The sequence below is a fragment of the Typopeltis vanoorti genome, chromosome 19, assembly GCF_054136105.1.
Source record: "Typopeltis vanoorti isolate ZY-2024b chromosome 19, IOZ_Tvanoo_1.0, whole genome shotgun sequence".
In the NCBI taxonomy this organism is placed as follows: domain Eukaryota; kingdom Metazoa; phylum Arthropoda; class Arachnida; order Uropygi; family Thelyphonidae; genus Typopeltis; species Typopeltis vanoorti.
Window position 1 is genome coordinate 61,986,616 of NC_143567.1, and position 26,889 is coordinate 62,013,504.

General features: G+C 34.0%; 1 protein-coding gene across 1 annotated transcript in view; it reads left to right on the forward strand.

Annotated features, from left to right (window-relative positions):
• The window catches only part of LOC150096173 (nucleolar pre-ribosomal-associated protein 1-like), an 87,589-nt gene that overhangs the window by 4,568 nt on the left and 56,132 nt on the right, over positions 1-26,889 (forward strand). The window contains exons 2-6 of the mRNA XM_090409630.1: positions 737-825; positions 5,859-6,037; positions 12,753-12,863; positions 21,677-21,740; positions 21,943-22,105. Coding sequence (XP_090265756.1) covers positions 737-825; positions 5,859-6,037; positions 12,753-12,863; positions 21,677-21,740; positions 21,943-22,105 — 606 coding nt within the window. The remainder of the gene's footprint in view (positions 1-736; positions 826-5,858; positions 6,038-12,752; positions 12,864-21,676; positions 21,741-21,942; positions 22,106-26,889) is intronic.

Here is a 26,889-nt window from a genome sequence, read left to right on the forward strand (position 1 = left end):
TTGACTTTAAGTTCCACTGAGCATCTAAAATACCTCAGCCAATTGGATGATGCCCTTTTTGTTGAAAAGGCATGGTTAACATACCATTGCAGTACATTTGAAGTTTTATTAGGATTTTTCATCCAAAGCAAAGATGGATTAACCAATCTCACATGGAGTTGGAATGGTGTTTCATTCTGCAAAATTAAAATCTTTATAAGAGCTTTTCAGTTAAGGATGAGTTAGGTGGTTTTATATGGAAGTTAGTGGGAGTTTTTCTTTCTCCAAAATACAATGCAATTAATAGACATATAAGTTGGCCTCATAGTCTTAGTTGCTTCTTCTGTGATTCCAAACCAATCATCCCACAAAACAAAAACCAGAAAACACTTCAAATTGATTAATATGCAATCTACATATATAGCAGACCAACAGAGACCAATACATTTTACAAATGTATAGCATTAATTTCCTCTTTCCCCCTGCACTCAGTTGGTTGATGAGGTGCATTTGTTTTTCCACTGTGAAATTACTTATGTTTCTAGGGAACTATAAGTAACCATAAGCTTTGATTTTGTTTCTTACTGAAGATATTAGAAAATTCAGACTTATAATTACTATTGATTTTTAGCTGAGATTTGATTTGAATGAAGACTATAGTTCATTATTTAAATTCTTATACTATTTGTGATCTCTATGTGTTTTTGTTTTTAATGTTATAATATTGAGTGTATTTGAATATATTTATTTTCATCAGACATTGACAGCTGCTGCCATTTCTAGTATATTAGTTCATAATCAGTTGTGGTCTACATTTTTACGAGCTGCCCTGAAGAAGTCTTTAAGGTAACTTATGATCTTTTTGTTTTTTTTATTCTGTTAAAAAGATAAAATATAATGCAATATTGCAAAAAATTATATGGACTCCTGGGTGTTTCTTACACCTCACTCTGTTATAGGCCCATCTTTGATCAGTTACAGTAGCACTTTTCTGCATAGTGTGGGAGCCTCTGTAGGTAGGTAGGTATTGATGACGCCCTTTGGTTGGAAAGACCTAGGTTCAAATCCTATCTACGATATGAAGAATTTTTATTAGGCTTTTCAATTTAAGGTGAGTTATCCAGTCTCATTCTCATATGGAGGTGTCAGGGATTTTCCATTGTGAAAACTTGTTTTTTTTTTATCCCACAAAATAGGCACACTGCCCAGAAATAACATGCAGTTTACAGATATAATACACTGGCCTCATAACTTTAATTGCTTATCTGTAAATAAATGTAGGCATGTGCCAGAATGGCAATCAATTGCTATAGTAAAGTTGAATGTGTTGGTCTCATCCTCAACTGACATTCTAATTCTGACCAGGCTAATCTTTGCATTTCCATTTTTTCAAATAATGGTGCTACAGCCCCTTCATTATGCTAAGATGCATTGTTATGTTGATATTTAACTGGATTGTTTTTGCAGAACCACCACAGTGCAGCAGTATAAGATGTCAGTATAATATGCGGTATTTATTGTTCCTGTAAGGGATTCTAGTGTAAATCAGGAGAAGAAGCCCACCATCATCTAAAAAATAGGACAATACAGTGGTAAAATAATATTTTCCTATCAACTGCTTTACCAAAACATAGCTGTTTGATTTGAGTAGGGGTAAGACAGTAGCCTACAGTTTGCTTAAGTCATGATAACACCAACTGAATAATAACTAATATTATTAGTTATCACTCATTTTCAAAACAAATAATAACATCTTACCAAAAGTCAGTTAACTTCTGAATTATGTGTTGTTTACAGTATTGTATAATAGAGGTTTTTTTTTTTTTTGTATAAATATACAGAATAAAATTTAAAAATTACATTTAAAAATATTGGTTAGCAAACGAATGTATGATAAATGTAATTTTTAAATTTTATTCAGTATATTTATACAAACTGAAAAAAAAAAAAAAAGCTCTATAATTGTAAATAGCTTTATGCTGTAAATATAGTCAGACATATTCAATAATAGATAAGTTGTATATCAAAAATACAATTTATATATAGAATGAACATGTTGACTTGCAATCTTGCTAAAAAATTAAGCACATTATTTGAAACATATAGGCACATAAAGTTTTCACATTGTCAGGATCATAAAAGGCTCTGCTTGTATAGAATTCAAGCTTTTTGTGTGTGGAGAGACAATGCAACAATGGCCTGTAATGTGAAGAACATTTATGAAACCTTTAAATTGAAGGTTCATTAGTTTGCTTCTATGCAAGGTGGAATTTTCTTGCTGGAAACTTGTTTTTTTTTTCTTCTCACTGTTGCTATTTGGATAATATCAATTTCTGAATTGCTTTTGGAGTTAGGCTTGTAAACATGCAGTTTTGTTCCCACTTTAGTTATTGACAATCATATATAATATTGTTCTTTTTCCTTCTCCTCCTCATGAAATTCCTGATATGAACCCTTGAAGGAAGGGGGTTGCAGGACATTATGATAGTACAATAATACCCTGCCTTATAACACTTCACTTTATGATGATCCATTTATGTGATGCGAATTCACTCATGCGATGGTATTACAGAACTCTTTGTTCACAACGTCATTGCTTACCACTTTTCTCTGTGTTTTGCTTTGAATTATAAAATGTATATAACTTATTTTATTTTATTGTTGTTAATAACAGCAGATAAAATAAGGGTGCTGTTGCTGCAGTTAAAAGAAGAGTAATTGAACGCTGAGATAGGCCCCAGGTTAGACTTACCTCGCACTACTGTTGTTATAGTTGTTGAAAAATAATGAAGAAGTTCTGAGTGAAGTGAAAAATGCTGTGTTAGTTAATACTACAGTTATCTGTAAACTTAACAGTCTTATTGCTGAAATGGAAAAACTTTGATTAGTGAACATTGATGAACATACTGGTTGGTATGTTCCCTTAAGCCATGCTATTCAGAATAACTTTTCATTTGAAAATATTATAAATTTTTTGTTCACATATCTCATCTCATCTCATCTTCCTTATACCCTCTTTTACCTTGCGGTGTCGAGGGTCCATTGATCATCCGACCTCACTCTGTTTACAGGATACGGTGTCAGCCTTATGCCCCGGTGTATCCTATGGACTGTAGTGTTGCGTTCTCAAGGCCAGTTTGCCTGCTTTGCGGGATGAAAAACCCCAGAATAAACTGGGGAAAAAACCCTGCTGTCCACGCCCAAGACTGGCTAACTTGACTATGGCTCAGGAAGATCCTTCAGCTCCTCACGTCACCGACGTGAATCGAACCTAGGACACTCCTTCCCCAGGCATATGGTTGCGAAGCGCATAGCCACTAGGCTAACTGCACGGACTGTTCACATATCTGGTGTAAATAAATGCTATTAAATCATTATATACTTCTACAAGTGGAAAAAAAGAAAACGTCAGTCTGGAGCTTAACATCATATGACCAGGGTATGCCTGTACGTCATTATAAGTTTACAGTTTTCCTTTGATGTGACAGTTATCATAAATTGGCAAGAAATTTATGGTGCTCGCTTTAAACACTTACAAAGAATGTTAAATATTAAAAAGATAAAAAATAAAAAAGATATTAAAAAAAATATATCACTAGAGATGGTTTTCATACATGAAAGGACAGTTGTTCTTTTATATTGTAAATTAAATATCATATCCTCTATACAGTAATGAGAATGATTTTTTATATTAATTTCACCTGGGAAAAGTTATAAACCTATAGTAGATTAGTACTGTGGATGGACTAAGACAGTGGTTCTTAACTAGTGTTCCGCGAACTGGTTACAACTGTGTCATGTGATATGATAGATATCACGTGACACATTTCTGAGTGTAGTTGGCTACTCTGAATAAAAAAAGGGAATTATTCTCATTATAACAGAACAATTAATAATATTGGAAGAAACATTTCAAGTTACTTTCCATCCTTAAATACACACAATTACAGTATGACTGGATACGAAATCCATTTGGCACAGTTAATACATTGAGTTGTGAATTTTCGTTACAAGAAGAAGAAGAACAATTAGTTACCTTGTCAACGGATTGTATTCTAAAAATGAAATTCTCTGAAATAACTCTTGAGGAATTTTGGATTTTAGTCCATGTCTCAGATCTCTCCACAAGCACACTGAAAATTTTGTTATAGCTTTCAACATCATATTTGTGTGAACTTGGTTTCTCAATATTAACCAATATAAAAACTAAAAAGTGTGAAAGACTAAATATAGACAAAGAGATGAGGGTAGCTATATCACATATTATACCTGATATTGCTGAAATCTGCAGAAGCCAACAAACTCAAGTATCGCATTAAAATAAGTTCCATTTTTATAAAAGGCAAGTCCATGCACATGTTTATTGTTAGTTTTATTATCCTAATGCTTTTGGTGTTCCCCAAATTTTTCGTATAATTAAAAGTGTTCCATGACTTTGAAAAGGTTAAGAGCCACTGGACTAAGAGTTAGATAATCTTGGAATCCTACTCTGGAGACCACATGTTACTTTTTCAACTTTTCCAACTTCAACATTAACATTATCAAACCACATTCTGCATCTAGTAAGCTGGTCTGCTTACTGAAAAGAAAGTCATTTAACTGCCTTTTCATTCCATATGCTATCTTGGGAAAAGCAGTGCTTTTGGTAAGTCTGAATGTACTCATTAAAAATTAACTTCATTACTGTGTATATAAAAATATTGCTTTTCAGAAGAAACTTATTCTTTTAAATGCTTACATAAAATGCAAAAAAAGACTTCCAAAGTTAAAGTTTCCAGGTATGTTCATTTAATGTTTTTGACTAAATACTTTGCTAATTTATAAGCGAGTGAGTCTGTTGTAGGATCAACAGACTTTCTTTTAAAAGTTTATATACAGTATGGTGAAAAAAAAAAAAAAAAAAAGTACTGAATAATTACAGCAATATATGTTATGGAGTAAACAGGTTTATTCACAAAGAAATATATGTTTACACATGATGATATGTACATCCACAACTATCGGTGGAATCTTGGTTGAATAAAGCATTTCCAATGGTAGATTACATGCTCAAAATGGACACCTTGTCTTTCAAGACAGGTTTCATAGCCCATGTGAAGGTTCTCTGTCATCTTGGAGAACAAGTGTTTGAGACATCTGCTGGACATATCGTGTAATTTTATCCCTTAGTTCATCAAGGTTTGAATGTGGTTTGTGAACAGACTGCTCACAAACTTGTGATAGGCTTGGACCATTTGCTCTACCAAACTCTGTATGAGCAAAAATAATGCTCAACAATAAACGTGTTTTCTTTCAACAGCAACATACAGTTAAATGTTATGGCATAGGCTGCACACATGCTCTTCTATTAATGTGCATGTGGTCTATGCCATTCCATTGAGCTCTGGCACCCTCTGTCAGAGGATGTTGAAGCTCAGTACTGTTTTTATTTGTGCCATACTGTACTTTCTGTTTTTTCCAACAGCTTTAAAAAAGGTGATTAAAATTTATGCAGGAATATGTCATTAACTGCTTAAAGCAATCTGAGAATTCTATAGATCTATATTCAGTAGAGAATTTCTGAATTATATGTGAAGAAAAATCCAGAGAGAGAGAAAAATTGGAGGCCAATTTGGGCAGTAAAATAACTTGAAGGTAAACTGATGTGCATTAAAAACTGAAGTTTCTGAGAATCATAGCATGTGATAGTAGGACAGCTGGCTGGTAAAAGTGAAGTAATTCTCTTTATTATTATAAACGCTCAAAAAATCTTAGTTTCTTTGTACATTTTTAAGTATGGTGTTAAGGAATTAATTCTGGAAAGCATTCATTGTCAAATTTTTTTCACTGTGTGTGTGTATTTAACAAAAAAAAATCTGTTTTTTTTTTTTTTTTTCCAGGAATACTATTATAGGCAGTCCCACACTAGATATGATCAACAGCTTTTGCAAAATCTTATACAACGATGATTTCAACCAAATGTTCCTTTCACCTTCTGAATTACTCCAAATGATATGTGGACATTCTAATTTTATAATTATTATGTTAGGTGAAACACCTGGATTTGAAGCCTTGAAAGGTGTGTATAAATAAAAGTAAATAGTCTTTAAGAAGTAAAGTTCCTATTGTCCTGTTTATAAATTTGCAAAATAGTAAAAAACCAAAAATACAGTAATATTTAAAAATCAATATTTCACCCATTCATCTGGAAATAATTGATACTCTCATGGTTCAAAGACAGGACTCAAGGCTTCTGCAGTGCTAGTAAAGTGCCTGAGATAACCCTGGCATTCTGCTTCCAAGAACACATATTACTTATTGGAAAGTGGGTGTCAATGTGTGGCTTCATGGTAGGTGGAGAATCTCTGTCATTCAACCAGAAATCCCATTGAGAATGAATCCTTCATTCATCAAAGTTTTCAGGATCCTCCCAAGGTTGTAATCACCTTGTGAGGAACCTTAGCTGGTCTCATATGGAGGTAGAGGGTTTTTTCACCTGGAAACTCGGGCTTTTTATGAAGTTTTTACTAGTCTGGCTGAGTCACATTCACTTAGGCAAATCTTGTTACAATAGGACAAATTGCAAGACACTTTTAATTTTTTAAAGAATTGATTTCATGCAATTTATATGTACATAGGTTTTAAGACGTAGAATTCAGAAATTGTAGAGTTTTAAAACTAATGTAATAATTCTACTATTAAGTGTATATAACGATGTATATTGAAAGTCTATGTGTAATGGAAAATAAGGGATTAGCCCAGATTATGTTTGATCCAGTAAGAACAAAGTTTGAAAGGTCATAAAATGTAGAAAATTGCTGCAAAAAATGAAGGTTAGCCCAAGTGACGTTATCATGTTTGCAGAAGATCCGGAGAGTTATAGCCAAAGAATAAAGAATGAACAGGGCTATAAAAGGGCTCTATGCTCTTGGAACTCTCTCTCAGTTTTGTTCATGTTGAGACTGGTTCCAGGTGTGTGTGTATGTGAGAGAGAGAGAGAGAGAGAGACCCCAGGCGAGGGGCAGCTCTAGGAGAGGCCATTACCGTCCGATGTATTTCTAGCAGCTGCCAGATGTGCTACGAACATGTGGAATTCGCAGCATCAACAGTGGTTCCAGTTTACCAACGGAGATGCAATCTACACTATCCCAGAAAACTGCCACAGAAAGACCACCAAGGACCATCCAAAGTTTAGCCAGCACCCAGGAAGAAAGGCAAAGTGTAGTAGAGCTTATGGAAGTATCTTCCACAGTTGTTAGAACTGTATGTGAAACACTGAGTAAGCTCTGATCTGCTAATGTTACAGTAGTTGTACTTGAGATTCTTTGTATACTTACTGAGGTAAAAATTGTGATTAGTTATATGGGAATAGAGAGAGAAGCTAAATGTTAACTTCTGTATGCCTGAATAGAATGTTCAGCTAAGTATAACATAAGAGACAGCTCAAGATAGCTATGTGCTGCAAACAAGAACAAGTTGATTAAGTGTTGTATATGTTATGCAGCACATAGCTATCTTGAGCTGTCTCTTATGTTATACTTAGCTGAACATTCTATTCAGGCATACAGAAGTTAACATTTAGCTTCTCTCTCTCTCTATTCACATAACTTAATAATTAACTAATCACAATTTTTCACAAACAATCTCAAGTACAACTACTGTAACATTTAAGCCTTAAAGGCCTAACATTTAGGCCTTTAAGAGCTTTTATTTGGTAATTGTCTAATGCTTTGTACAATTGACTTGGTTTAAAATAAACATGTTTTGTTTCTGTAAATCTCTTGCCTGATCTATTAGCCAATGTACTGTTTCCAAATAAATATCGAACCTATGAGCCTGATTAAAGTAAGAATTGCCATGACTAGCTTTTAAGGAATTGAGTATATTAAAATTCAAATCTTACATATGATCAAACTTAAATTCTCATGCTGTATACATAATTTAGAGTGATACAGTCGTAAAACCAATCAATTTCTCTAAATTACAGTGTCGGAGTTGGTAGCCTGTTATAGTGGACAGACTAAAACCAAGGGTCTTTCACTAACAGAGCGAACATAGGTAAGAGCAGAAAAGATTAATTGTGGGGCCTAAGATAGCAGATTATTGTTAAGTTGAATAAGGTATTAAATGCGCACGTATATGAGAAATGAATAGAACCTAAGGGAAATTTTTGTAGATTTGTTAGAAATAAAGCAAATTTAAGAAAGATAGAATATAAATTAAAGTAGAGATAATATTTTACTCTGCCACACCCGACCTTATTTTACAGTAATTCTTGTAGATAAACTTATATGTTGGTAATACATAACTGTCAATTTTTAGGGAAAGACAACGTATACTGTTATATTAATTAAAAAACTTTAATCAATACTTCCTATATTTCGGTAATGTTACATTACCATCTTCAGGTAACATAAAATTGATGATATGTGCACACAGGCACTAACACTGAACAAATATTGCTGAAGACAACAACTGAAGTCGGTCCTAGAGTCCTAAAAGGTACCACCTAGTGGGCTAAATTGGGTAGTAGTCTTGACTGTTGGGCTGAAGTTCTAAGAATGCAAGCTACCAATATTTGGGGCAGTCTCATGCATCCAAATTTGTTGAGGTTTGGGGAGTTTTTTTTAGAGCTGAGGCTGATTCCAGGAATAATCTCTCATATTTATACTTGCTGCAGTGTAGTAAGGTAGCTTTTTTCCAGCATATTTTGTGGCAGGTGTCCAAAGTGGTCAGCAAGTCCTGAGTTGCTGTATTGGTGTAAATGGATATAATCCTTATGTTCAGATATCCTTATATTAGCTGTCCTGTTTATTTGGCTGTAGTAAGACAGTTTGCAACTACAAGGGACCTGGTATACTCCAGGTAGGTCTAGCGGAAGTGGCTGGTCGTTGGGGGAGCAGATAAGAGATGCCAATTTTTTATATGGTTTATAACAAGTTGTCAAATCATAGTTTTTTAGGATTTTTGTTAGCTTTTCAGAAGTACCCTGAATATAAGGAATGGTGATAGATTCAGAGTAGTCCCTGTTATGGAGGGATGGGAGGGAGGGTTGAGGTTAATTGGTTTTAATATTTTTTTTTGATTTTATGAAAATTGGAGCCATTGGCTGCAAAGATGTTAAGAATATGGGTAAGTTCAGTGGTAAGGGCATTGTTATCTGAGCTGATTAATTTTGCCCTGTTATATAGGGTTTTTATAATCCCATATTGTTGGGATGGAGGAGGGGCGGGGTGATTACTGGTGAATGTATCTACCTGTATATATAAGTTTTCTGTAAACAGAGAAAGCCAGGGATCCACCAGGCTGGTGTGCAATCGGAGTGTCTAGGAAAGGGAGATTGTTATTGTTTTCTTTTTCCAAGGTAAACTGGATCCTGGGGTGCTGATTGTTTAAGTGTGATAAGAAGTTGAGGGTGGAGAGAGTGGAGAACCCATAGCTGTCCCCTCTATTTGTTTATAGGATTTTCTTGCATTCTTAGAACATCAGCCCAACAGCCAAGACTATTACCCAATTTAGCTCACGAGGTGGCACCTTTTAGGACCAACTTCAGTGTTGTCTTCAGCCATATTTGTTCAGTGTTAGTGCCTACATGCATATATCATTAATTTTATATTCCCTAAAGATGGTAGTGTAACATTACTGAAATATAGGAAGTATTAATATAACAGTAAATGTTCTTTCCCTAAAAATTGACAGTTATTTTACAGTAGCATAGCATCAGTAGCATTGCTAGTGCAAAACACATGGTGTTTAGACTGTTGCTGGAGTAATTTTTAGTTAAACTGTTATTAATCATTATTAATATCAGTTAACATGTCTGGGGTTAAAAGAAAATGAGTAAACTTGACAATAGCACAGAAACTTGAGTTAGTAAGTAAATTGAAAGGTGGTACATCTGTTGCTCATGTTTGTGAACTTTACGGGGTGAAAAAGCAAAACAGTTTCAGACATACGCAAAAATAAAGACAAACTCTATATCAATAACAAACTCAAACTCAATTTTCGCTAAAATATAGCATTGAGAGCTCCAAAAGTGGTTTCACTATGGTGGATAAGAAACGTGAAGTTGACCAAACAAAAGAATTTAGAAAAAGGAGTTTACAAGTGGTTCATTCAACAGTGGTCTAGTGGCGTTGTTGTTCGTGGTGTTGAACTAAGGTTGGCTGCTGAAAAACTGGAACAAGACATGGGCATACAGTTCCAGGCAAGTAATGGGTGGCTTTGGCACTTTCTTAAATGCCATGGCATTACGAACAGGCAAATATGTGGTGAAGCACTGAGCGCCGCTATTGAACAAATTGAGCCCTTCAGAAAATACATCAAGGAAGTCATTGAATCTGAGAGTTTTATTTTGTTTCAAGTTTACAATGCAGATGAGACCAACCTGTTCTATCATGCTATTCCTGAAAATACCCTCAAACATGAGATTAACATGCCTGGCTGCAAATTAAACAAGGAGTGCATTACAGCCTTAATTTGTGGTAATGCCAATGACACACATCGCCTCAAGCCAATGGTAGTCGGAATAGCACGAAAGCCTTGCTCTTTGAAGAATGTTATGAACCAGTTGCCTGTCATTATTCCAGCTCAAGGAATGCCTGGTTTACAAGTGACATTTTTTCTGATTGGTTTTTCAATCACTTCATACCTGAAGTGCAAAACTACCAAGAATAAGTTCTGAAAAGCTCTCCTGAAATTGTAAAAGATGTTTTACTTCTTGATAATGTATCAGCCCATCCTAATGCTAAGAAGTTGGTTAATAGGAATGGAAAAATAGAATTATCTTCCTTCCTTCAAACACCACTTCTATAATAGTTTATAGACCAGGGAGTTGTTGTTGCCTGCAAGAGGTTGTATAAGAAGTTTCTTGAAGAGGTTGTGGTTGTCTTGGAGAACGAAAACAATCCCAAAGAAGATACAAGAGGAGCCAGGATACTTCAAAATTTGTGCTCATACGACATCAAGTCCGCCATCTTTAATTTTGCTGACGCTTGGAAGGAGATAAAAACTACAACATTGGCTAATGGCTGGACCAGGTTACTGAACAGGAGTGAACCTGAATATGATTTCAATTGAAATCTGTGATTTCCAAGAAACTTTGATGCGAGCTGGTGATAATGTCAGTGAGAATGACATTGAACAATGGTTAGACATCGACGAGGGTGACCCAGTCTACCAAATTCTCAGCCAGGAAGAGATTGCTGAAGATGTTCAGCAATCTCTGATCAGGAGATTGACAATGAGGAAAAAGAAGAAGCAGTTCCAGCTGGTCCGAAATTATCTGTGGTTAGAGAATTAGTAAGTAAATTGAAACATGAGCAACAGGAACAACATCATCTTGTTCATAGGCACATCTTCAAATCCAGATGTGATTGCTTATTACGAACATTTTCGGCAATTTTGATCGTTAATTATTAAGAAACAGTATAAAAGTGGAAAGCAACTGAAACTTGATGCTTTTTTCAAGCCCAATCCTCAGTAAAATGGTTTTTACATAAAAATGTTCTCATTAAAATATATTAATACTGTACCACCGAAAGTGTTTTATTTTCAATGCTATTCCTAAGATTAGATTGCGATTTAACAGACTTTCGATTTTACGGACAATCCTTAGGAAAAGGCTGGGGGGGGGGAAGATATCATTAAAAAATATTAAAAAGAAGAAAAAAAACAGGAAAAATACCAAAATGGATGGGACGCCTGAACAACAGCCTTAAACTTGGATGTATGATTGCCCCCTTATAGCTCAAATCTTGAAACAGCTGAAGAAGAATAAGATTGAAAAACTTTTTCTCTAACTGCTATTAGAAGATTAGTATATTTCTAGTACAACATAAATGATATAATTTATTTTGTACTAGAAATTGTTGCTTTTTTTTTTTCATTTTTTAAATATGAATGTCACTCAAGAATGGCACTGAACCTATGGTATGTTTCACGAGTACCATAGGTTAACTAATCTTGTTCAAAGAGCAGGTATGTTATCCAACTCAACCAATTAGACTTACATATGTTACTTACTTATATTATTATGAGTTACGTGGATGGGATCAAATTATTGCTTTTTTTTATCTCAAATATTACAGTACATTTGAATTTAGTGCAGAGTCCTGCAGGATAAAAGGCTAACTTGTGTGAAAAATAATGTCATATTGAAGAAGTCATAAATTTTAGACTTGTTTCTGGAGCATTTTCCAAAATGTGAAATATGGCAGCTTAGCTGAGAATTTAAGTGCCAAGAATTCAAATTTTGTGTCATGAATGTCTTTAAGGCTATATCCTGTTTATTAAACCTCCAAATCTTTGTTCAGCTTAACAACAGAAAGCTAATTGTTCATTAAATTAATAATAATAATATTAATAGAACAGTTCAATGTGATAATTATTATTACAGTTTTTCCAACATTTAGAATCACATGGTCTTTCTAAACTCATCAGTAATGTGAATTAGATGAGTTAATACATAACATGAAACTTACTATCAGAATTGGAATCCTCAGATTCTGAATTCTTCAAATAAGAACACTATATGCCTGGGAAATAACATTAATTGTTTATTACCTTCTGAGACAAATATGTTCTATGTAAATCCTTACATTAAGTGTATTCTATATAGCTACAGATTTGGGTTTAATTCATTTGTACATTTTAATTGAAACTAAACTTTTACGATGTCTTTTTTTTAACCCAATGGTAGAGTCTGATAACATATGAATACTGATATTTAGATAGGAAGTTAATAATATTTATAAATTAAATGTAACTGTTTATTTTGATGATTTATTTTTCAGAATCAATGATCACAATTTGGATCACTCTAGTAGATGTAGATAAAACCATTTGTAAGGCTGAACATGTTTCTGTATTGCTTTCATCTTATTTTGCAACTTTGAAGATAACTGGTAAGTAATAATTTGCAGAGATATCAGCCTATTTTTTATTATTACTATTGGCCTTCCACCTAGTTTGGTGACCACATGAATTCCACAAATTACCTAAATTCATATTTATGCCTTGACAGTTACTTGTAACTAGTACTATATGTGTTTGAGGTAAGTTTCATGTTTATAAGGAGTAAACTGGAACACCTGGAGGAAAACTAACACCACATTCAGAGTCAAGACCAACTATCTCATTTCTGAGAGAAATAAAAAAAAAAAATGAACAGCAGGTAAACCATATATTGAGTAATCTTCAAATGATAGCATGCGATTCACTACTCAGTATATAGGTTGGTTTATATACAGGGTGGCCATAATTAAAGAGGAGGTGTTCAGAGTCCTGTAGCAAAAAATGTATTTCAACCAGACTTGGTGTAAGTACACTCTTGGAACATGAGGTTTTGATTTACAGAAGATAAAAAAAAACAGTACAAAATTCTCCCACCAGAGGACATTTGGCTCTATAAGCCAAATGTCCTCTGGTGGGAATTAATTAAACAGCAATGGCTAGAAGAGACACAACAAATCGATTTTTGTGTTCGCATAACTTACAGATGTGGTTCAATATGTCATCTTTTCAGATGTTCTAAGAACTACATTCTGTGAATGATATTCTCTACAGCAGAACACAACAGATTCGCATTCATTTGCCTCACATGCTATGTTATTCTGTTTTTCAAGGTTGCTAAATCAGGAACATATCCTTCATACACCAGACATTTCAGATGGCCCCACAACCAAAAATCATAGGGATTTGAGATCAGACAAATGAGGTGGCTATGCTGTGGGAAATGCGCAACTAATCACTCTGTGTTCTGTGAAGTGTTTTCGTAACATTCACTGTACCAGCAATGTTACCAGTAGTGCTCCATCCTGTATGAATGTGGTTGAGTCAAGGCATCTCTCTTCATACCAGAGAGTCAGTGAGAGTTGCTGGTCCTGTTGGGCAAAGTTCTTTGAAAAGTACAGACCAGTAATAAATGATGCAGTGAAGCCTCACCACACTGTGACTTTCAGTGAGTGTAAATGGGTCTGATGGAACATATGAGGGTTATTTGCAGCCCAAATGCGGCAATTATGTAAGTTAATACTACCATTCAGATAAAAATGTGCCTCATCACTCCACAAGATCTTCCATGGCCATTCATCATCCACCTCCTTTTGAGCTAAGAACATCAGGGCAAACTGTAGTCAAGTTTCTGCATCACCCTGAAGCAAAACTTGAGTATCTTGTAGGGGGAAAAACCTTGGCATTTTAACGTAGGATTTTCCACACAGTTGAATATGGCATGTCCAGTTGCCTAGATATTGCCCAAGCATTTCTGGACCCTTGTGCATTATTCATTCCATGTTCCATGACAGCGGTTGCAACTACTTTGTGAATTAGTTGAGGAATAATTCATTTGTACCCTTGTCCTGACCTCACTGCTAAACATCTACTATTTTCAAATCTTAAAATAATTTTTCTAAGATTTCTTATTGTCACTGGACCTTTTCTCCTATCCTTCAAACACCAGAATTCTTGAAGCATAGCATTAGTGGTTCCGCATTGTTGATAGTTGACTAGCAACGTACATTCCATTAAAGTGAGATCCATAGCACTTCAGTCTTATCAGAATGATGTGAATCAATTTCAATCTTCCTGATATCCACCAACTTGTCAGTAGAAACAGTGAGATTATGCAAATATCATGCGATTCTAGCACCAATTGTTTTTTTTTTCTTCCATAAATCAAAACCCAATGTTCCAAAGTTTACTTGCATCAAGTTTAGCTACGTTTTGTCCAGTATATTTTTTGCTACAGGGCTCAGAACACCTGCTCTTTAATTGTGACCACCCTCTATATATTCGCACTTATAGCTTATTTTCTTCCTCTCTTTCATTCTCTCAAATCCTTTTTTTTTTTTATGCATGCGTTTATACCCAAACATAATAACAATACCAATATGTTCAACGGTGAACATGTTGATTATTATTATTATTAAGAGAGACCTCCAGGGAGTCAGAGACTCATCGAGGGAGGCCACATACTACACACATCAGCTATCATACTTATTCTTGAATTCATTCACACTGCTTGCACTCACATCATCCAATGGCAATCCATTCCAATCATGCACCACCCTCTGAGAGAAAAATCTTGCTCTCACACCCTTCACATCCTTCTTATTGATCATTCTACATAAATTTTTAATTATGGTCTAACCTCTTCTCCAGCCATAGCAACTAATTCTCAAAGTTACAGTAAGTTTACTGTAACCTATTGTTGAACCCATGTCATGTATTTTCAACCCTAACAGTAAAAAAAAGAACCATATGTTTATTATAACTTTCTTCTTTGCTATAATTTGAATTGCAGTTTGGTTCAGCCAAAAAATAATAATAATAATAATTCACAGGATTAACATGATGCAGTCCTTCCATCTACTTAGTGAACCCTCTCGGAATCCCCTTAATTATTCTCTTGTCATCATTAAAAACCTTGGTGAGTCACTTGTCAGCCATAATCCAGGCCTAACCAGAGACTCGTATAACAGTATTGTAATTGTTATATGAATATATCTGTTAACCCAGTTCGTTCCCTACCTGTCTCAGTGAGTGATCATCATTAGTTATTTAGCACATTTTAATCAGCTGATACTTATATGGAATGCTATCAGATTTGCTGAAATTCAAATAACTATCAGCTGATTAAAATGTACTAAATAACTAAATGAATACTCACTAAGATAGGTAGGAAACGAACTGGGTTAACAGATATTCATATAACTGTTATATATTACATGACTTCATAAAAAGTAAGCAGATTGGTCAATGAATCTCCCCTCTTAATAAAAAGCCTTGCTATGCTCTATTGAACAAGTGATCACCCATCAAGGATATCCTGGATGTAATGCCTAGTTAATTTTCCACTACTTTTTTTATCAAGTTATCTCAGAGCTTTATGGAGAGCTTCAAATCAGTTTAACCACTGTGAAAAACTTTTAGTTAAACAAGCTAAATATGTAACGTCGATTAGATTTCTGAAAAGATGTAGAGCGGCCCAGATAATACTTACCTGTTCCAAGTTAAAAGAAACCTTTCAGTTTCCCAGTGCTCATAAAATTTATGCATGGGCTGGTAGATCATTACTTATCTTACAGCTGTCCATGGCCAAAAAATGCTTAGCCTCGTTAAGTAACAAAATTAAATATGTTCACAATGGACTAGTTGCAACTCTATTCCCTGGTATATTTTAAATAGTGCAGCATATCTCTATTGTTTCTGCAGACAAAATATTTGCTGCTAAGTGGGAAAAGCTAGTACAAAAGTTCCATAATCTGATCAATCATCATCAGTTATCATCCACTGGATATAATCAAAAGAAAGTTATTAATATTTTGGGCAGCCTCTTTCTACTGGAGAATTAAAATGCGCTTTCTAAAGTCTTCACAATAACAGATTTCACAATAACACTAAAAGTCATTCCTGTAATGGGCTTTTTTCCTGATGGTTGACAAAGCATTATGTGATATTTATGCATTACAAGAGCCAGCCTGGTTGGCCAAGTGGTTAGCATATCCCATGTTCAGCCAAAAGGCTGCAGGTTCGAATCCTGCCATGGGCATGGATGTTTGTGATTGTCTGTGAAAGTGGTCTTGGTGGGTGGTAGATGGTGTAGATGATGATTGTATTTGGAGAATTGGGTGGAGACAGAGCTGTAGAGTAGGTGCCCTTCCTCTTTGGAATGAATCTAAAGAAATAGTAATATTTCTTTAGATGATTTGTGCCTTTTGGAAACCAAGTGTTTCCAAATAGTGTAAATTGTTTTTTAAGTTCAAGCATTCTCTTCTGAATTTGTCTTACCTAGAAATAAAGGCCTTGCTCTCTCTCTCTCTCTCTATGGAAGAACAATAATTTTATTATTACTAAAGGATATTACTAAATTATCACTACTAAAGGATAAGGAAAAGCATTAGTAGTTCAGGAGTGAAATGAATTCTACAGAAAATTAATTATTATTATTATTATTACATGATACCTCCAGGAAGTCCAAAGACTCATCATGGGAGGGCACACTACTCTACTTCGCTAAACACATCTCGTCCTCTCCACTATGACACTACTACCATCAATGCCATCTATTGCCCATCATTACCAACAGTATTTTTTGTCTGTAAATTGCATGTGTTCTGAAGGCCGATTTGTCTGTACGCAGGATGAAAAACCTGAGTTTCCTGGAGAAAAAAACTTATGAGATCGGCTAACTCACCTTCAACTGAAAAAGCCCATATAAGGATTCCCCTTGTCACAGCGAGAATTGAACCCAGGTCTTTTCAGTCGAAGGGTGCAATGTTCCGCTGTTCTTCCAATTACGCTATGGTGGCTATAACATTAAATTATTATATTAATTAAAAAATTATTAAACATTAATGCCATATGACTATTCTACAATTGTCTTCTTGCTAAAGATCCTACAACTACCAAGAATTGGAAATTAAACACACTTATTGATAGTCTCCTCAGGAGACTATCAATAAGTGTGTTTAATTGGGATGAGGAAACCAAGAAGAAACTTAAGTGCTATAATGGACTTCCAAAAGTACACAATGCGAATATCCCATTATCCTGTTGTAGATTGCAGCTTTCCTTGCTACAAAATTGCTAAATGCCTTTCTAAATTGCTTTTGGCATTCACAGGCAAGTCCTCTTCATTTATTAAGAATAGTTCCCATTTCAGAACAAAGATACTAATACTTCATTTTTGTCCAGGTGATCTCCTTTTTTTAGCTTAGCTGTGATTTATTCACAGATGTTCCTTTAGATGAAACAACTTCCTCGAGATATTCGGGGTACATCAATGGATAGTCCTCTTTCTCCAGCACTGATTAATTACTTCATGGAATGATTTGAACAATGGATACTGAATAGCATGTGTCCTAACCATCCTTTCATCAACTAGATGAAAGCCTTCATATCTGTCTTTAGAAAGAAAACACATTGTTAAAAATCTTGCACTATTAAGACTAGTACATCAAGCTCTCTCTCTCTCTCTCTCTGCTCTACCGAAATGCTTCTCTCGCAGGAAATAAATCACATCAAGTACACTTTCCTTGCTAATGGCTTTACTGAATGTTATGTCAACAAGAACGATTGATAGTCATAGAATTTCCTTGTCAGCTGCCTCTCATCGTGATGGTGATACAGATGTAGTTCCACTACCATCCCTTATGTTAAAGGTGGCTCTGGACACCTTATGTTAAAGATGTCAAAACTACTTAAAAAGACAGCTCAAGTAACTAAATAAGTTACTAGATGAAACCTCTTCCCTAAATCAAGAAACAATAAAAAAAAAAAAAAAAAAAAAAAAAAAAATCAGGATATACCATGCTAGGCTTGCTAGAATATACAGTTTACCTAAACTTCACAAGAATAACATTCCACTCAGACCCATCGTGGATTCTATTAGCATCCCCACTTACAAATTATCAAAGATTTTTATCTAACCTTCTCTGTATCCTCTCATAGGTCACTCAGCCTCATCAATTAAAAATTCCACAGATTATCATGCAAAAATTAAAGACATTCAACTCTTGGAAACTGACATGCTAATTAGCTTCGACATTGTTTCCCTCTTCACCAATACTCCCCATATGGAAATGATAGACTTACTAACTCAAAAATTTCCATCTGATATTGTTGAATTATTCAAATTTGTTATATTATGTCTGGATACGGGAAAGAGAAAATTTACAAGCAAGAGAAAGGAACAGCAATGGGATCTCCCTTATCACCAAACTTAGCCAACCTTTTTGTAGAACACCTTGAAGAAAAAATTTTCACATTTAATCCTAAACCAAAAATCTGGCTATGATATGTCGATGCCGTCTTTGCTCTCTGGGTTCATTCTGAACAAGACCTATGCTTGTTTTTTCTAGATAAAATCAACCTTATTCATCCTCACATCCAATTCACATTAAAAAAAAAGAATCTCCACAGGGTACCTCCTTCCTGGATGTACACATCCAAAGAAAAATAGATGGTTCTATCTCCACTTCTGTCTATTGCAAGCTGACATTTTCAGGTCGCTACATTCACAGTTCTTCAGCTCATCATCCATCTCAAAAATTTGGCATCATTAAATCATTAGTGACCAGAGCACACAGACTCTGCTACTCCGAAGATTATTTAAACCAAGAATTGGAAACAGTCAAAAACACAGCCATGCAAAATGGATACAACCTAAAAACAACTCAAAAAAATCATCTGTCACTTACCCACACATCAAGAACCTAGACAAGAACAATCCCGTTGGATTCCCATACCTTATGTCAAAGGCATTTTCGGACGTCATTCAAAAATTATGAGGAAATATAAATTGGCTGCTACCTACAAACCAATCAACCAGATCCATAATTGGTTACTTTCTCCCTAAGACAAACTCTCGCCTCTGATGCTACCTGGCATGTACGAAGCCCCATGTTCTTGTAAATTGTCCTACTATGGACAGACAGGTAGATCTATTAGCAAACGCATTTCGGAACGTCAAGACCATATCCATCTTATCAAACCACTGAAATCTGGCGTCACACAACATGGAATTGAAAACTTAAACCATAGGAAAAAGATCAAACTTCTACATAGATCTTTATATAAACAGGAATGTTTATATAAAGAACATGCTGAAGCCCTACGTCACAGACCCAATTTGAACCGTAGTGACATTCTTACTATTCCTAAAGTCTGGGAAATTGTCATCCTAAATTGTGTAAAATAATTTTATATATGTTATCTCATTTTAATGTAACCCCCCCTCCCCCCCTTTTTTTTTAAATATATTTTTTAATTTAATTCTATAACATGCTACTGCACGCATAGAGGGATTCCATTGTAGGCATACACCCTAACTGTATGTGTTACATGCCTGAGAAAGGAGTATGTTGTGCCTTAGGCCATAGGATTGTGTTGTTTTACCTGCCATGTTCTTCATGTACATTTGTGAATTTTTCTGATTGATACTAAATCTATATATAATTTTGTTGATTACACTTTCCATTCCAGCTTAACTTTTTTAGAGATGCCTTGCAATGTTCGATCAGTCCCTCCAGAACATCTCATTTTTTTGCTGATGTGGCTGGTCATGTACATAACATCACTTTTTTCAACCTATGGTGCATGTGCAAAAGTAGTGCATTTGGAACCCACTTATAATAAAAAAAAAGTAAGCCCATTTATGCAAAAAGTATTAACCAAAAACCGATTTGTAGGAAAAAAAAGCTAAAACTTAGTAATTATTTTAGCGATTTTATTGTTTCATGCACATCTTTTGCACATTTGTTTGTTTGATCCTGAGGTGCCAAGTGTTAGAAACAGCAGTACAGTGCAGATTTTTTGTCAGTCAGGTTACAATTGATACTTGTGCACTACAGAGTTGTGCTTTGTTCTTCCTTTGTGAATATTTGCAGTTTTGTACTTTTTTGAAATTAAACCTTGTTTTTACATTCAGTTACCTATCACAATGCAAAAGAAAAACAGAATGGTGATAGTAATCTGGAATTCAATGAACAGTGAGAAAATGAGTTCTTATTTATAGCAAATCCATCAGGTAAACCGTTGATTGTTTGTGAAAACACTTTGCACATAATAAAAGACATGATCTCAACAGACACTATATAACACAACATCCGACTGAAATAGAAAGAAAACTGAAGCTAGTGCTTGGGTCTGAGTTACTGAGAGAATATGTGATTAGAAAAAAGGAAGAAATGTGGCTATGTAGCCCAGTTAAGCATTTTTATAAGAGGAATTGATGATAATTTTAATGTTTTTGGAGAACTTATCAGTCATGAATCACTTCATAGAAAAACAAGAGGATCAAACATATTTGAGAAAGTAAAATTATGCCTAGAAAATCTAAAATTAGATTCTGGTCAACTCATCAGTGATTGTACTGACAGAGTGCCATCAATGAAAGGTAAACCCACTGGGACTACAACTTCCCTTGAAAACTTTTTTGTCGTCCTTTACTAAAATACCACTGCATTATACACCAAGAGTTACTGTGTGGAGTCATATCTATCATTTTGGAACAATGTACAGATGTGAATAAGCATTTTCAGCTATGAAATTGATTAAAAACAAAATGAGGTCTTGACTGACTGATTCAAATCTGAAGAATTCTCTGCTGCTCTCAGTAACTAATTTAACTCCAAACGTTAAAAGCTTGCCAAAGTGAAAACAAACTCGAAAGTCTCATTAAGGTAAGTAATGTTTATCTTGTTGTTATATTAAATCACTATATCATGTCTATATTAACAAATTTTTACAGGAAGTTTTTATGGCACATTTAAACTCATATGTCAAAAAATTGGTGCATAGAATGTAAAAGGTTGGCCACCCCTGCTATAGCCTGTTGGTTTAAATCCTACTGTAGCATGGAGTAGCAGCAATGCTCAATATAGTCCCTCTGAATTTACTACTGTGAGAGTTGACTATAATTGCTTTTGAAATGAGCATCAAAAGTGATTCTTTTTCCAGAGGTAGACTTTGTCATTTCCAGCTAGAACACATTCTTGTTGTTTGTGCAATATTTCTTATCACTGCCTGTTGAATTCAGTGACTAGAACAATTTTCTCAAGGATTGATACATATATTCTGGATACTTGACTTGAAGTCAAAATTAGAATGATATTTTAATTTACATTTTTATAATAATTTTGTTTTATATTTAAAGTGTATATTTAAGGTATAGAATAATATCAGAATGTTATAATTATTCTTGGATTTCTTTTAGATCAGAAAATATTGTACCTCATAAAACTGTATGAAAATAATGGTGTCAGTTTGCATAATTTCAGGTATGTAAAAGGATTTATCACACTAAAAATAAAGAAACACTCAAATTATGCAACAAAAAAATTTCTTACTCAATATTTCTCTTCAATGTCGATTTGCTTTTAAAGAATTTTTTTTTTTTAATTTTTATTTGACAGAAAAAGCAAGATAAAAATATTGCGGGGTATGAAACAGTTTTTTATTAAATATATTCCTTCATTGTAGGCCATTTCTGTGGGGAAATGCAGCTGTCAGCCATTACTCTGTAAAAGAGAATATTAGTTCAGCGTTATGGAAACAGCCAAAAATGGAAGATGTTGTAAACCTTTTAGAAGAAGAAAAACTTTTGCAGACTGCTGTTCATTTTCCATTGAAAATGCAATTAGAGGTAGCTTATTCATTTACCTAACTTTAAAAGATTTTTTTTTCTTTTCTTTTTTTGTATTGGTTAAACTTCTTACAAATATGTAAAAATCAATGTTGTTTTAAATATGAAAAGTTTTATCACATTTGCAGAGGTTTATTCCTTTCTTTAGCCATTGACAGTCACTCAAAAGTGTGAGCATGATTGTCTCTTGAACAGAGCCCAGAAGATCTAGAGATGAATAACCTATAATGTTAATGATCTACATTAACATTCAGAGTGGTGACATGTTTCCACAAGACACTAATGGTTAAGGAGCATTTATCCATGTGGTCTGGTGCTGTTTTTATATTCTCCTCTTCTCTGGCATACCATACAATCTCAAAATACTGAGATGTTGTGGCTCAAGATCAGTCAAAACGATGTTACATTTCCTCATGTTTGTCAAGGTTATTCTTGAAGTGCTTCTTTTGCTCTCCTTTTGTTCCTTGGTCATCTTTAAGTTCTGGAAGATCTGTTTTCAAAGATGGATATCTAGCTTATAAGGGATGCGACTAAGTCGTCATATTTAGTAGTGGATGGATAAACATTGCCTCAACTTGTATAATAACTTCAATCAAAACAGCTAGTACACCTATCTGTTTGCTATATTTTAAGGATTCTTCAAGCCATTATTAATAATATTTCTCCAGGTTTTTCAGGTACCTGAGGTGTGTGTGGACCAAGTTTCACAACTGCATTGCAAATGGGTTGCAGCATCAATGTCTCATTCATCACAGAATTTCATCCTCAAACATCCAAAAGTTGCACTATTGCATTTCAGATGACAATTTATTGAACAAATCTCAATATTTGCTGAGGGATGACCGCTGAAATAAGGGAAATGGTTTATGTTTTACAGGGTTTCTCCATCCAGTGAATGACAGATATTCTTGCTGAAGCAGGTTGGACCTTCCACTCATGATATGAATCCAATAGGCACTAGTGTCTTCTTTGATTTTATACTTAGGCCAATTTGTTTATAGATGTTTGAAAGTGTCAACAATGGTTTGAAGTTCAAACAAATGAAGGCAATGAAAGGCGGATGATTTTTGTTCATGATATTTCTCTTAAAGTTGTTAAGAGATATTATGTTGATTTTTTCCACAGGATGCCCCAAAACTGTATCGAAAGTCTGTACGTTTTTTTGTAAGAGGAAACAATCAATTAACAAGAATGCAAGCAAAGATTTTCATTGCAATAGATAATGGCAATGTTACCCTGATAATTACCATAGTCTGACATCACATTTTTTGAAGATGGTTACAATCAGGGCATTTTTAATGTGTGCAGGCATGTCTTCTGTGTTCCAAATCTGAACAAAGAATGTGAAACTGATACTCAAGTTCCACACTGCTTTCCTTGAAAATCTTGATAGAGATACCAGCAGTTCAGTTAAATTTTCACATACTTGATAACATGTGCATCTTCAGCCAAAAAGAGGCAGGAGAAAACTGACTATCCCTGATTGGTTCTTGGGAAATTATTAAGAAATTTGTTAGGAACAGTTGAGTTTTGATTGAGAAGATGGTTTAAAATGTGTCTGATAAGAATTTATTTAGTATCCTTGTGGAGAGTGAATCCATCCTTTGCTCGTATTAGATTCATATCATGAGTGGAAGGTCCAAAAATTGCTTCAAACTTCCACTCAGCAAGGTTTATTATTATTATTTTTATTATTATTATTATTTGACACCTCCAGGGAGTCCAAGGACTCGTTGAGGGAAGGCATCTGCTCTACAACTCCATCTCTACATTTCAATTACCAACTGTCTGCACTACACCAATGCCATCTACCGCCAACCACCACTGGTATTTCTACAGACAATCACAAACATCTATGCATTCAAATCAAAATATGTGTTTAACATATTTTGATTTGAATAAATCAACTTAAGTGCTTCCATCTTTTTTTTATATTATTATATTCAAGAGTGATCTGCTTTTCAATGTTGCTTAGATAATGCAATATCTGCAAAAATTTGAATACAAGTGATGTCACTTCATTTTAATAATGGTGTCTCCATCACAGTATGGGTGAAACACATATTAAAGAGTTTCTCTGAACTATGGCTCTAAAATTGAATCAAATGATGATGATGTAGTTCCATGACATTCATGAGCAACTAAATTACAATAGACTACTTCTCAAATCCATAATATACTGAAAATAAAATTTTAAAAAATTGTCCTGAAGACTATATGAAATATTTTTTGTACATTGTTGTCAGTTTTTATGAAACACAACAATAAAAATTTATGAGATATTATACTTTTTCATATCTTATGTAACTAATTAAAATGAAAAATATAAATTATTATTCATCATCATCAATTTCTTGATACATACCTTCAAGGAGTGTGCAGGCTACTTGACAGTATACATGATTAAGGTTACATTATTGCTAATTGTCTATCAATAATTTTCCTCCAAATTAGTCTATTACTCATTATCACTCCAATATTGTTGTAATCTCTGACTAAATCAATTCACCTACATCTTGGTCTTCCTCTGGGTATTTTTCCTGCCATTTTGGTATCAAGCACCTGTTTTGCTAACCTTGTATGCTTTTTATGCATTTATTGCATCATATTCTACCAACATAAGTATTAAAAAAAAAAAGAAACTCACAAATAATGTCATCAACTTTCTTTCCTTGCATTTTTTTTTTTTTAAGTAGATGGAAACCTTCATTAGGCAATGAAGGTTTCCATCAGTAGGAGGTGGAAACCATTGCTGAACGTATATCTGGTAATCCTAAATACTCTGATAATCCAGTAATCCCTAGTAATCTCTTGGTGTAATAAGATAATTTGATTATCAAGGAATGCACACTTGATTTTAATTAAAGAACCATTGTTAAACTAATTCAACAATGAAATGATTATGAAAACAATATATTCCAACTAATACTTTACACACTAGTAGAAAAGGGCTCTCTACTACTGGAGCTGTCTGGACCTGTCCACATTTCAAGGACCAGTTCTGTAACAAGCAGTAACCTGGTGTTTTTATTTATTCATTATTATTACTTTTGTGTAAAATGAATTATATCTAAATAATAACTGTAGGTTATTATATTCAAGAAGGAGTAGCTGTAGTATTAAACACTCAGATAAACTTCTTTAATGGCATGCAATTTCAAATACAGTGATGTGGGCAAATTTTTTTCAAAATGAGAAATTAGTCAATTTGTGCTATAGTAGAGAAGTAGAAGATTTTTTTTTTTTTTTTTGGAAAGAGCAGAGCATAAGACAGGGCAGCTAACATAAAGAAAAAAATAAAAATGGTTCTTATTGTAGATTGAAACAACAGAACAGGAAATGAATCCTAGATATATATAGTAATGTAATAAGTGCCAGCTATATTTCTGATAAGTGCATAGCCATTCATTACCAACACAGTATGTTCCAAAATAATGTGCATAAATTTCATGTACAGAGAACACAATAGAACAAGAAAATTTTTACTATTATCTTATTGATATCTTCAATTTTGTATGATAGAAGAGTATAAAAGGGATTTGAAATTGGAGGTGATCTGCCATTTCTTTTTGAGCAAGATACAGTAAACATAGACTCAAATATACATATAATATTAGAGAAAAAAATGTAATCATTGAAAACAGAATCAAATATTAGAAACTGAGTTTCAAAAAAAAAAAAAATTTGATTGATTGATTCAGCCACTGAGACATTTTGAAGGTTTCTGCAAAGATAGAAAAATCAGAATGGTAAACTCAAGAAGCTAAGGAAGCAGCCTAGAAAAGAATAAATCATATTGAAAGTTTCTGGTAAGTCATGTGCTCTAAGAGAATACAGGATAAAATGTAGGAAAGATAAGTTATGTGGAAAAGAAGTTAAACAAAAATCATGGGATGACTTTTTTGAAAAATACAGAATATAAATATCATAAAGTGAGATAACGTTCTGAAAACTATTGCAAAATAAAAAAGCTTACAAATGGAAGAAAGAGTACTGTGAAAGAAATCAGACGATAAAGGTGACATAAAAATTAAAAATATTCTAGATATATATATAGAGTAATTACTTTGAAAAATTTTTAAATAATAGATAAGCAGTGACAAAAGGAGAACATTGGTGAAAAATATTCAAGAGTAATGTGATCAGAAGCATGGATCAGTACTTGAGATTGGGGGGGGGGGGGGGCATCAACAGCTAAAATGTGGAGAGAAAAGGCAGCTGGAGTGGATGCTTTCCGTCAGATATGGAGGTATGAAAATTTTACGTTAGCTATAATTACTGCATAATTGTAGTCAGTTTTTGGATAACAGGAATAGGAGCTCTCATAGTACCAACCTTTTAAGAAAAAAAAGGGGGGGGGGCTTAAACCAAATATGAGAATTACACAGACATGATTCTCATATTCAGTTTTTCCTGGAAAACACTCAATTGAGAAGTTGTCAGAATCGGACAACTCCAAATGGGATTTGCTGTGATCAGATTTTTACTCTATGAGACACAGTTTAAGAAATCGTGGAAATATATAACAAGGATTGTAATTTAACTTTTATAGATCTACAAATCATATTATAAGTTGCCAAGAAAAGCTCTTAAAAATACTATAATTATATGATATAATGGATCATTATACAGAGGTGTTTGTGTAGCCCTTATTTATGTTGTAAGTCATAGCTTTTAATTTTTCAGGAAATGACAATGTATACTAGAATATTAATTATAAAAAAACTTTAATTAATACTTTCCTATATTTCAGCAATGTTACATTGCCATCATCAAGGATCACA